Source organism: Athene noctua, chromosome 1, assembly GCF_965140245.1.
Source record: "Athene noctua chromosome 1, bAthNoc1.hap1.1, whole genome shotgun sequence".
NCBI classification, from domain to species: Eukaryota; Metazoa; Chordata; class Aves; order Strigiformes; family Strigidae; genus Athene; species Athene noctua.
Window position 1 is genome coordinate 171,110,795 of NC_134037.1, and position 13,811 is coordinate 171,124,605.

General features: G+C 40.0%; 1 protein-coding gene across 1 annotated transcript in view; it reads right to left on the reverse strand.

Moving 5' to 3' along the window:
* The window catches only part of SYTL5 (synaptotagmin like 5), a 67,177-nt gene extending 54,436 nt beyond the window's left edge, over window positions 1-12,741 (reverse strand). The window contains exon 1 of the mRNA XM_074929579.1: window positions 12,468-12,741. Coding sequence (XP_074785680.1) covers window positions 12,468-12,586 — 119 coding nt within the window. The 5' untranslated portion in view covers window positions 12,587-12,741. The remainder of the gene's footprint in view (window positions 1-12,467) is intronic.
* Between the last annotated feature and the right edge of the window lie 1,070 nt (window positions 12,742-13,811).

A 13,811-nucleotide genomic window follows, 5' to 3' on the forward strand; every position in this document is an offset into this window, starting at 1 on the left:
GACTGTTTTGCCTGTAGTAAGCAACTTCCCTGTCATTCTCTCAATCCATAAGCTTTTTAATGTTATTTTCTCCCCCTGTCCTGGTCAGGGAGGAAGCAAGATAGAAGCTTGGTGGGTGTCTTAGTAGCCAGCCAAGGTCAACCCACCACAGCCTCCTTTCCCCCTCCCTGTCTGATTGTTTGTTCTGAGTTTCCTTCAGCAGCAAAACCAGCTTACTAGTACTGGGGAGGCAACTTAGACTCTGGAGAAGAAGAGGGTAAATCAGACTTAAACACCCTGCACACAAAATGTTTTCTCATTGCCTGGCCACCTTTTACCAGAGTTTCATCTGGTCACTAATCCATAATAATGTCAATTTAGGCATTTGAAAATCTTGGAATTTTTGAATCCCATTAAAATCCTCTCTCCTCAGAGTCACATGATTGATTCAACATTAAAATCATACTCAAAATTAAAAAATCCTATTCAGTTCCTCAGGCACATTCAAGCTTCTCTGCAGCCACAAGGAACAGGCTTTCTTCCTGTCACTCACAATGAAACCCGAGAGAGCTCAGATGCTGTGAGCTAAGAGAAACACAATAAAGTCTGAGGGCTTCCGACAGTACGATAGAAGCTGGTAACACTGAGACATTCGTATCTCAGTTGGAACACAGAAACTCTTCAGGTAGCTGGACCAGATTCCTATGAACACAGAGTACTGGTTATCCAGTCAGAATAGAGAAATTGCAAGCAGAAGCATTCCAGATAAACAACTGAATGCTATAGGTCCATCTAGGTTCCCTGAAACACAAGAAAAGAGAGGGGAAACATTTGTGTTGCACAAAAATCAGAGAAGTGCAGCTGTATAAATACACCTGGGCTCACTTAATTTCTCTGACAAATATTCTCACCATAAAGCCCTATCTTTTCAATAAAATAGCCGGTTTTAAATGTGTTTAAGTTATTAATAGGGAAAATTATTAGGATAAGTCACAGCAATAGGGGATGAAGACCATCCACAAGAATAACTTTTACAGTCTACTGTCCCAAATGTTCCTAAGGTCTTTGGAAGTTTTTCTACAGTTGAACGCACCTACTGTTAAATGCTTCATTCTAAAATCAGCATTCAATAAAGCTCTACTCAGTAAGGTTTATTTTGAAATACACAGAGGAAAATAACTGCTAGAACTTGCCAAACTGCTTGAAGCACAAGCTTCATCTTTCTAATGCTGAAGTCCACAACACGAAATCACGGAACAGTTGAGGAAGGGATCTCTTGAGACCAATCTAGTCCAACCCTCCTGCTCAAAGCACAGTAAGCTATATTAGGTTGCCCTAGATTGATTCAACTGTTTCCAAGGATGAAGATTCCACAACCGCTATGGGTAGGTTCATCTGGCATTCAACCACCCGCACAATAAAAACATTTTTCCTTCTGTTGAGATGCAATTTCCTGTACTTCAGTTTGTGCCCACTGACTTTTGTCTGTTCTCCAGACACCACTCAGAAGTGTCTGGCTCCACCTTCTTTAACCCCCCATTAAGGAATTATACACATTTATAAGATCTCCCAAGCCTTCTCTTCTCTAGATTGAGCAGTCTCAGCTCTCTCATTCTCTCCCCATAATATGCTCCAATCCCTTAATCATCTTTGTCTCCCTTCACTGGACTTGCTTCACTATGTCACAGAATGGTTGAGGTTGGAAGGGACCTCTGGAGGTCATTTACTCCAAGGCCCCTGCTCAAGCAGGGCCACCAAGCACAAACTGCCCAAGACCATGTCCAGAAAGCTTCTGATCATCTCCAAGGATGGAGACTCCACAAACTCCTAGGGCAACCTACGCCAGCGCACAATCACTCTCACAGTCAAAAACAGTTTCCCAATGTTCAGATGGAACCTCCTGTTCTTAATAAGATCCCCCTAAGCTTTCCCTTCTCCAGGCTAAACAGTCCCAGCTCTCTTAGCCTTTCCTCATATGAGAGATGCTCCAGTCCCTTAGTCATTTTCACAGCCCTTCACTGGACTCTCTCCAGTATACCCATGTCTCTTATACTGAGGAGCCCTGCAACAACTTATCTATGAGGATTTTATGGGGGACTTCCCTGAAGTCTAAGCAGACAATACCCACTGCCCTCCTATCACATACCAGGCCCGTCATTTCATCATAGAAGTTTATCAGGTTGGTCAAGCATGACTTTCACTTGATGAAGCCATGCTGACTACTCTTCATGATTTTCTTGTCTTTAACATACCTAGAAATGGTGTCCAGGATTAGCTGTTCCATCACGATCCCAGGGATCAAAATGAGGCTGCCCATGTGTCTCTTGTACTGGGGAGCCCAGAACTCCAGATGTGTCTCGTCAGGGCAGAGCAGAGGAGTAGGATCACCTCCCTTGACCTGCTGTTGACACTCTGCCTAAGGCAGGCCAGGATGCTATTGGTAGTCTTTGCCACAAGGACACATTGCAGGCTCATAATCAACTTGATGCCCACCAGGACCCCCAGGGTCTCTTCTGCCAAGCTACTTTGCAGGCAGTCAGTCCCAAGCCTGTACTGGTGCAGGGTTATTCCTCCCCAGGTGCAGGACATCATGTTTGCCTTTGTTGAACTCCATGAGATTCCTATCAGTCCTTTTCTCCAGCCTGCCAAGGTCACTCTGAATGTCAACACTTATGCGGTCTATGAACCATTCCTCCCAGTTTTGTATCACTTGTGAACTTGCTAAGGATGCACTCTGTCCCATCATCCAAGTCATTAACGAAGATCATAAACAGTACTTGCCTCAGTATTGACCCCTAGGGTATACTGCTGTTGGCTGTCCTCCAGCTAAGCTTTGTCACTGATCATAACCCTCTCAGTTCAGCCAGTTTAATCTGCCTCACAGTCTATTTACATAGTCTGTACTTCAACTCTGATAACATCTTTACTGACAAACTGGTGGTGTCAAAAGCCTTGCTAAAGTCATTATAAAGAATATCCGCTGCTCTTCCCTCATCTACCAAGCTAGTTATTTCATCACAGGTTATCAGGCTGGTCAAGCATGACTTCCTCTTGGTGAATCCATGCTGACTATTCCTGAGGATCTCCTCGGCCTTCATGTGCCTGGAAGTCATTTCTAGGATTTGCTGTTCCATCACAATCCCAGAGATTGAGGTGAGGCTGACCAGCGTGAAACTCCCTGGGTTTTCCTTCTTGCCCTTTCTGAAGGTAGGAATGACATTTGCTTTCATCCAGACCTCAGACACCTCTCTCAATCACCATGATCATTCAAAGATTATCAAGAGTAGCCTTGCAAGGACATCAGCCAATTCCCTCAGCACTCATGGTTACATTCCATCATGGCTCACAGACCAGTCCAGTCTGTCCAGTTTGTTTAATATTCCCTAACCTGATTCTCCTCCAGTGAGGGCAAATATACCTTGCCCTGGACTTTCCCCATAATCTCAGGGGGCTGGAATTTCTTAAGACCTGTTTTACCAGAAAAGACTGAAGTGAAGAAAGCATAGTGCATGCTTTGTCACTAGGTTGTTCCATTCGGTAGCATGCCCACGCTTTTCCTAGCTTTCTTTGTGCTGCTGGTGGATTTTGGCTTCCCTAACCCTATACCTGCATACCCAGGTCACTCCTCCCTAATTCCACCTCCTGTATTTTTCCTTTTTAGGTCTTGGTTTTGTCAGGACCTTCCTGTTCATCCATGCAGGCCTCCTGACACCTTTACTTGCTTTCCTGCTTGTCATGATGGACCATTATTGAGCTTGGAAGAGGCGATCCTTCAAAACAAACACCTGGCCTCTCCCCCCACCAAAAAAAACAAACCTCAAAACAGTTGTCTTGGATCTCTTTTCTCTCCAGTACAGTCTCCCAAGCAACTCTTCCCATCAAGTTCCTGAACAACCCAAAATCTGCTCTCCTGAAATTCAGTTTTTTGCTTTCTTCCCTCCACTCAGAATCTTGAATTCCACTCATGGCGATGGCAGCAAGGCTGTCCCAACTTTCTGTGACCTGTTCTTCCTTGTTGGCAAATATCCTGTCCAGCAGATCATCTCCCCTTGGTGGCTCCTTTGTCAGGGAGCTATTGCCAATGTAGTGCAGAAACCGGGACTGCACATGTGGCCTGCTATGTTGTCCCTGCTAAGCAGATATTAAGGTGCCTGAAGTCCCCCAAGAGGACTACGGTCTTAAAACATGATGCTTCTTGCCAGTTGTATGAAGAAGGCTTAATCTATTACTTCTTCCTGGCCAGGCAGACTGTAGCAGACACTTATCACAACACTGGTCATGTTGGTCACCTGCTAATCCTGAGCCATAATGCTCTCAACTGACTCAATGTCCTGGTCTCAAGGTCTCAAGGTCTATCTTTCCTAAAGAGCCTATACACATCTACTGCAGCAATCTGTCTGTGTGTGATTAATCCCACTGCATCCCATGATCCCAATGAGATCATAACTCTACAGCTACATGCAAACTTCTAATTCCTCTTGTTCATTCTCCATGCTGCATATGTTTAGTGCACAGACATCTTTGAGAGGTGCCCAGCCATGCTGATCTCCCAGAAATGGCATCTGCCTATCCAATAGGCACTTCCTTATTTATGTGGATATGCTTGGCATGGGCCCCCTTCTACCCCATTTTCTTGATTACAAGGCCTCTCCTGTTCACCTTGCCCCACCTAATTTGTTTGCCAACCTGGGCCACCACTTCTTTACTTGATCATTGGTCATTGTCTTTCTCTCGCTGATCTTTTTTGTGGTCTTCTATTGAAACTGTGAGCTTTTAGACAGTAGAACTGCCAGCCAATGTTCAATAGAGGTAGCCTTTGAGAGGCAATTAAGTTTTCACTTTTTATTCAGTTTTGCAAAGATTTGGTCAATCACGTATCATAGAACTAAAGGGGCACATACAATTCAGTTTCAGATTCTTTATTCTTTTGGGACTTGAATATCTGCATGCAAAACAGCAACCTGAACCTTGCCCAAATGTCAGGGTAACTTAGAAAATGAATATTGTTAATCCTCAAATCTCGAAAGGGTTAAAATACTAAGCACTACTAAAGGCTCATTTTTCATACCAGATTTATTTCCAGTGGCTCATTTTTATTTAAAAAAAATAAAAGTCAACAGCGACCCATTGCATTTCATGAACTCCACAGGCACTATGATGTCATCTTCTCAGTATTTATCAGTGTGTCCTGTAGATTGCATCCAGGTGTCTAAATTGAAATAAAACCTACACTGAACTCCTTCCATTCCAGTCTTCTCCCTCCTCTCTGCAGCTTTCAGGCCCTTTTGTTCTTATTAAGAAGCCTATTTGGGCATAAAATTTCAATTTAAAATAAGGAAATCTCTATCAGCCCAAATCAATAAACCCTGCATTTTTAAATAAAAGCTTGCTTAGAGATCAACATGTTGGAAAAATTATCAATATTCTTTTAACATTAAAAAGGCATTATTCCTATTATCCAGTAGTGGTGATTGCAACAGTATTTTCCACTGCTTATGCAATACAAAATTTTAATTCCCATCAGATGATCGTTGGTCTGCCAACAGCATGAATCCTAAAAAGTGTTTTTCTTGTTTTTTTAACACAGAGCTGCCTTCGATGACTTTCAGGAAACTGAGATAAAATAAATCCAACCCACATCATCTCTGCTCATTTAAACAAATAAAATAGAAAAATTAAAAAAGCAAGAAAACAATGTATGGACAGATATACTAGATATGAACTTTCTTTTGGAATTCCCTATGCTATCTGTTGAACTACTGATTGACTATAACAAACACGTTCATATCTTAAGAAAATAAAGAATGAAATGTCTTAAGGGCCAGGAAGAAGAGGAGGAGGAGGAGGTGGGTTATTTATCTGAAAAATCCATCATAACAGCCTCTAAACAACCACAGCCTAGCTGCAGTAGTTACACAATACTGGAAAGAGGTAACAAGTGCAGCAGGTAGCTAGACTGACTTAGCACCACTCATCCCCCAAGACAGGAAACAGCTCTATTATAAACACTCAATTTCCTTCTGCCGTTCTAACATTTGAGCTCTCCTTAATTTTAAAGGAACCTAATTAACCATGCAGTTAGATATTTTTTATATTAAACAAGAATTAATCTTTATCAATCCTCTCCTAGTAATATGAAAGAGAAAATAAACTCAGCAGAAGCCAATATAGTAAGCTGCTGGAGAAAAAGAAGCCTATCATACACTGAAGTTTCTAAACCATCTATTATAACAGCTGTTTGATAGAAGATAGCTATTCAAAAGAAATTTGTTTCTGCTAAGGAGTGCAGAATATTTAGCCATTCCTCTGTGAATTTATATTAAGATTCCTCTAAGAAAATATGTCAAGTGCACTGAAGAAAAGTTCTGTTGTAATTAGTATTCCAGGTAATACCGAATGACTTAACCTAAGCCTTTCCAAATGCGGCCTAAAAGGCCCATATAAAATATCAAAGCAAACAAACAAAATGGACTTAGCCAACGCTGAATCTGAGAAATTACTCAGATTCTAGATTAAGTCCATCTAACAAGTAAATATGAAAACCTGATGCCTTGAAAAGATGAGGGAGGAAAATGCAGGCAGCAAGGACTGCAATTCTACAAAACCCAAACCAAGAAGTGGCAAGAAGTCATAACTATTGGCACAGTTGCCCACCACCTGCAAGAGGCACAAAATGGGCCCCATGAGACTCTAACTCTTCCCTACTAACGCTAAAAGTCACAAGGCAAAGGTACTTGTTCTCTCACAATTACAATCTCCAGAGATGGAATATTCCCAGACCTTTATAATCCTGCAACAGCAGCAATGAGAAGCCTTAACAAATCCATTTTTCCTTATCAGTATGCTTTACCCTAGCAAACATTTATTCCCCAAATACAGAAAATTAGAATAGCTATACTGCTGCAAGAGGCAAGACACTCACTGCTCAAGCCATTCACTTAAATGACTGTCATCATTTCCTCTAACTCTGTAAGCACTATCCACTTGCTTTGAGTTAGGTACAGGTTTTTAAGTATCAAATTGGTTTTTTTTTTTAGTTTTTCATTTCAGTAGGATTTTGGAAAACTTTTTACACTGAAAAATTTTTCTATGTTATCTCCTCTTCCTTTTTGAAAAACCACTGTTGAATGCAGTGGCATACGTGATTTCTCAGTTTGATTTTCAAGTTTCTCCTGCATCTTTCTTTTCCCCATTTCAAAAACCTTTTTCATCTTAAGATGTAGAGCAGCAGAATCCAAGTATTCCTAATTTTATTTTGCCATTCTAAATTTCCAGAGTTCGGAGTCATAAAAAATGACAGAAAAAACCCACCCTGTTGTCAACCAACAATAATTAAAGACTTCTGCAGGAAAAAAGTTTAAATATATGAAATTGCTCCAGTCTTGCACCTGTTCTTAATAAAATTCTGTTTCCTGCACAGATGAGTTGACACATCCTCCCTCTGAAGCTGTGCAGCTGTTAACTTAGATACCAGAGAATCTCTCTGTGTAGGAAATGGTATCAGCATACTGAGGCTAAGGGAGAAAAGAAATTTCCTACCCAGACTGATTCCCAGTATCTCCTTCAAATTAAACCAGATTCCCTCCGCTGACATAATATGCTGAAAGTAACAGTAAATATTATTGACAATTCACAAAAGAATTTCCATTGATATCTCCCTGCATTGTAAAATCTAGGCATTTGAGTACCTAAAGTATTTTTTAGGTTCTTATTTTATAAGCACAGATTTTCAAATTTTGCTTATGTAACAGATCTGTATGATAATAACTGTCTTAAGAATATCCAAGAATGGAGGTATACTGGCAACAACAAGAGGAAACAGGGAAAGGCCAAGATTGAATTTGCAAAGGAAAACAGAACCAGTGCAATGAATGGCAGGACAGAGCCCAGTGAACAGAAGGAAAAGGAGGCTGGGAACTGAAATGATACTGGATACTTTAAAATGATGACAAACTTCCAAAGATGAACCTTAAAATAAATTGTACGCAGAGTTTGAAAATTAATCACTATCATAAATTATTTCACCAACAAAGGATCTTCATTCTTGAACACTGGAAAGCAAAACAGGCACCTCTACCCTTAGAGCACTGAAAATAGTAACTGCTTTTGATGGAAAAGTCTCTGATTCAAAGAACAACATGTTAAATTCATTTCACAAATGAGCTGCCAGACAAGCAACCCATACACATATGGATGAGCAGTATGTTTTAATGTAAGGACTCTTCCTTCAAATATTTATAGGCAGTTTTGCAAAAACACAGACCATATACCATGCCACATACTATCTTGCAATTATTTTATGTTTACAAACAAGTCCAAATGTATATTCAGCAGATAAGTCAATACCCATTCCCCAAACAATTTTTTTTTTCAAAAGTATTTGCTCATAGTTATGACATGGTGGTATCCATGCTAACAGTTTCTCCTAGATTTTAATAAAGTTAATACCCTAAATTGCTCTTGTGGATCTCTTCAGATTGGTAAAGAGATGCTATTTTCGTTAACTGAAAAGACAGGAAAGACAACAGGATCACAGAATCATTCAGGTTGGAAAAGACCCTTGGGATCATCGAGTCCAACCATCAGCCCTACTCTATAAAGTTCTCCCCTACACCGTATCCCCCAACATCTCATCCAAACGACCTTTAAACACATCTAGGGATGGTGACAAAAAATGGTAAAAAACTGCAGACCTGCAAAATTTCATTAAAAAAAATTTTTAAAATCTCTGTCATTAGGAGATGCTTCCAAATGCTAACAGAACTAATGCACCCCCATTACCCACAGCAAAACAACACATTTCTGGGAAGGCCACAAGAAAGGAACCCTGTGATGCTGCAGCTGTTCCTCTGCAGGAAAAGGAGGTTCAGGGAGGCTGAGCCAGCTTCCCAGTCTCTGCTCCCAGAACACCAGCTTCAGGCAACTTTCCTTGTCAATACAGATCTGGGGCTGGTGCAATTCTTACACAACTTCTGGCAACCTAAATGCTGAGGGAACGATTCAAGTAATAACCCAGTAAAGTCTTATCCTTGGAAGAAACTGGCATGTTCCTTCTTTGTCTTCTCAGTTCAGCAATTATTATGCTGGTATCTCCTCTTCCAAAAACATGGTATTCACAGCTTTGCTTCCTAAGGAACGAAAAGAGCCTTTGTATTTTAAAAACACTGCCTAGGAAAATAGTCAATGTAAGAAAGCAATGGATATCAGCAGTGTCATGCGTGTTTGCTCTGTGGTAGCATAATAGTACTGAGAAGAAGAGCTAGCTCCAAATGCAAAACGCTATGACCATCAGATCCACTTCTCTGTGTAACACCACAGCTGAGGAGGATGCAGTAGGACTGCTATTGGAACAGAAACAGTTAGCTGGAACACACCTAGTACATGGTGCATGCCCCTTCAGCAAATGCATTCTTCTGATTTAGTACTGATTTAGTGACCTGTGACACTACACATTAAACGTGCTATGCATTTTCATTAAAAAAATTGTAAAAGAATGGGGAAATAAGGAAAAATATCTGTTTCAGTCCAAAATATTCAGCTGAGAATGTCTTGACTGACAATAATCTGGATGCAAGTTTCTGCCAGCAACTCACATGCTAAAAAACCCCCTACTTTTTCACCCTCAGTATGGTTCAAGGTCACTATTTTTAGCTCTATGTAGTTTAGTGATTTCACCCAAATAATCTTAGCATTGGAAAAAAAAAAAAAATCACGATGGTCATTTGACTACATCAAAAGCATCATAGAGCAAAGTTTAGAACACTGTAGGTTATTTGCTCAAGTAATCTACTAATAGCTTTAAATCAGTATTCAAAGAAAATTTCCAATCACAAGATGCACACTTAAATTTAAGAACATAAACCCTAATATTAAGCAGGTTGCTTATTTGTATTATCAAAACCAGACCACAGAAGGAATACTTGCTGCCTTCTGTGTTTCTCTCACATGTAATATCTGAAATATTTGTACATCAAATAAAAATACAAGAACAGCCACCTGCACTCCAGAACACAGTATGGACAGAGGTAGTGAAAATAACTCTTAACAATTTCAGTATTAGGACATCCTCCTACACCTTTGCTTTCATGTTGAATAGAAAGACCTTTTCAAGTTACGATAGTTTTTGAAGACTAACAGGAACAGAAAAAACAATTACTGAGATAGATTCAGAAACAGTGGAACAGACTAATAAAAATTCTTCAGTACAGTGTACAAGTAAGCATCTTGCCAGAATGAAAAATGCCTTGAAAATACAAAGGGACTTGTTCTTCTGCAAAGTACTTCCATAAAATATGTAACAGATTGCACCAAATGGAATTCCAAAGACAACAAATGTTCCTCTGAAGTATACTTATAAGCCATAATTAAATATATCCTTGCCAAGCTGCATTCAGAAAGAAAAATTATGAAGTCTCCTAGGAAGCAGTTACCCACCCAGTCCTTTATTGTTTGCGTATCTTTGAAGTCTTTTATAGACTACATTCCACCATTATCAGCCACAGTATGGTCTAGTGACAATTCTATGAATATACTCTGAATCTAAACCCTATTGGTTCATATACAGGTGCTAGAAGCATGCATGAGTATCACGTTACATTGTTAGTTATCCTAATTAGCATTATATTTCAATTAACTTCATCTGCAGACTTTTCTTAGGATGCTCTTTCCATGTGTACAAAAACACAGATAAGCTAATACCACCCACCGCTTTACTGAACTGTATCCTTCAGAGGTGCCTCAGGTTCTCAACTCAGTAGATTTGGCAGAGTGACTTCCCGTAGTGACAAAAACCCAGAAAATTAGAGGTTTTAAGACATTGTAAAAAAAAAAAAAAACAAAACCACACAAAAAAAAAAACCAAACACAAAAAACCACCAAACAAACAAACAACAAAAACCACCCCAAACCCCCCACAAAACCTTAGGAGTTTCAATTTTCCACCTGAGATCTGGAAACAACAGTAGCAGAAAAGAAAGCTTTCTGGGGATTTGCTAAACTAGTGATCTGCTACACTGCTGCACTTCGTAACACCTTGGATCGATGACTACTGGCATGTCACACATTTCTAAGGCCACCACCTTAGAAAAACTGAAATACTTACTTTGAAATGCTTACCCTATTACAAAACAGAACACAATGCCTGGAACAAACAGTGCTCCATCTGTTTTCTTGTGTTCTGTTTTCCTCTTCATCTGACAAATCATGAAGGAGATTAAATGATTAATTTGCCCACACCACTATAAAGAAACACTTTTCCTTCCAGTCTTATAGCAGAAGCAGCAACCAGTTTTAACTCACTCCATTTAGATGAGCTGCTACATTTCTCCAGTTAAATGGGCTGCACACCAATAAGGGCACTGCACTTAAGACTTGGTTCTCTCAAGGTAGCAAGACTTCCAAAATCAGACTAACTCTGCATGCATTTCCAAATAACGGTTTTATACAAAAGAAGCCTTAGCAGGTCCTGAACAGACATCTCTGCAATGCACAATGTCCAAAATGCTTTTTAGCAAATCAAAGGGAAGAACAATGAAGGCTGCCCTTGGAATACATGGACAGAAACCAGCAAAGGCTGGAAAGCTTCACTTTATCATCCATTACACTCAGCAGCCTTGCCAACACCAAGTGGTGTATACATCCACAAAGCCTGTTTCTCAGAACCAGTACTGTGTAAAAATCTAAAAGGGCGATGGGGAAAAGCGAGAGGAAACAGCAACAACATACTGGAAAAGCATATGAACTTTTGCAGAACTGATACTTGGCTGAACTAACTGAATCTGAGCTACCTAAAATAACTGACTCTCCACCCGCCTCCGCATATTGTTCTCTGTACTTCGATTTTTACCTTTTTTTCCTTAGAAAAGAACATATGGACTCACTTGAGTCTCTACTTCTCCCATCAGTGACTTGAGATGCATACCTGAGATTTTCAGTTTTATTTATTAGAAAATCTAAGTCATTTGAAAAATGGTGTCCCTCCTCCCTATTCTGTAAGCACTACAATGGAAAGAAAAAGGTCACTATCTCATGTTTGCCCCATGCTGTATGGGCTCCTGTATAGAGGCAGACTCCCGCTTTCTTCTCCCTGTGACACCTTCCAAACTTCCCCTCCTGCAGTCAGCTCTGAAGGCACCAAGCATACAGCTCCTCTCAGAGCAATAAAGTTCAAGAGCCTTACTAAAGCCTTCCATTCACAGGGGGGAAATGCAGCCAAACTGTGCTATATCTACAGAATCTGAAATTTAAAAACCACTGCTGTGTATTTTTGCACTTGCTATGTTTCTGACTCTTTTGCCTTGAGGCAATGGACACAATCTTTAATTTACTGAGTGCCACAGTAGCAAGCTATTTTCTTTTTAACACACATTGAGTTATACCTATGCCACCTCCCAACACTCATCCTTCTCCTAAGGCATCTAAAAAATATTCACTGTGTACCACAAAAATGTGTTACGGACTGTATCTGTAAGAACAATAATAAGTGTTACCTTATCCTTTTATCTTCAACTTTTTTCAGATACTCATCTCTCTTCAGTACTCCCAGTATCGTTTCCCTTTCATGTTCCAACAAAAATGACAAATTGATGATCTCCAAGTGCTTCGTCATGGTTCTTCAACAGTCACTATTTCAATGACTGTTTTGCTCGATCAATTCTTCCAATGATTTATTTGCACAACTCGAAAGGCACGTTTGTGTCAGAGTTACAAGATCCACACTGGCAAGAGGTATTCTGAAAAATGCTTAAGTTAACCAGGTGTCAAGATTGTATTGCTTTGCTTTCCAGCTATGCAAGAAATAAAGGCTTCTTCTTTTTTTCTTCCTCAAGACAGCCAGTCATTTTCCTTGTTACTGAATGCCCTTGTGTCCTGGCCAACACTCAGCACACTGCAGGCCTTCTGAATGCATTCACAAGCAGCTGCAGAATCAACTTCCTGGCATAATTGTAGTTTGGAGCCACAAAACAGCTGGGTATATTTACTTCAAACTACCTGAAAGTCAAAACAAACAAGCATATGTGATGTTGACATTACCATCACTGTCTGATTTGAGAAAGTCTTAATCTAGTAATGTTTGAAAGCCATCAAAGTTACAGCTTTTGTGTTTAGGGCTGCCGTAATATACCCGATGCTGAAATAGCCCAGTTTTGTCTGCCAGTTATCCAACATATGCGTACCAAACAGCTAATTGACATTAAGATTTGGACCCACCTCACCTTCCAGATTTTCTTCTGCATTAGGAAATTGCTATTCCAAAATAATAGCTTTCCTAAACAGACACTGCCTAGCTGCTGAAGCTTCAGCAAATATCTCAAGAGAGGCTCGTATTTGTTCAGACAGGATTCCTTCTAAGTATATTTTACATATCACTCTGCCTAGGTGACATTTTCTACCCCAAACCAGCTGAAGTACTAGCAGCAGTTAATTTTGCATAAACCAAGTTTTAAAACAGTATTAGATACTGTTGCTCTTGCAAGGTTATCTTTTAAGATGGAAGATAGTGCAAGTATCTTTACCCTACATGAAGCAGATGTCGTAAAAAATTGTCACTGCATCCTACTTCACTCCTGCCTGATTGGACAAATTCTGTGTTTAAACTCTGAGACCACTGCCTTCATTCTGCCATGTGCTGGTACAAGAGGTACCAAAACAACCCTTAACTTGCAGAAAGAGATCATCTGGTTTAGCTTACATACCTTTTGGGGTAAGCAGTAGACATTTCTGTTATACACATAGTTGTTTAAAAACGGCAATAGCAAAACCAGACAGAACATTTGTTCAATGAAAAAGGAGACTAATGAGTAATGAGATACTGGTTTTAACAAACTACCACT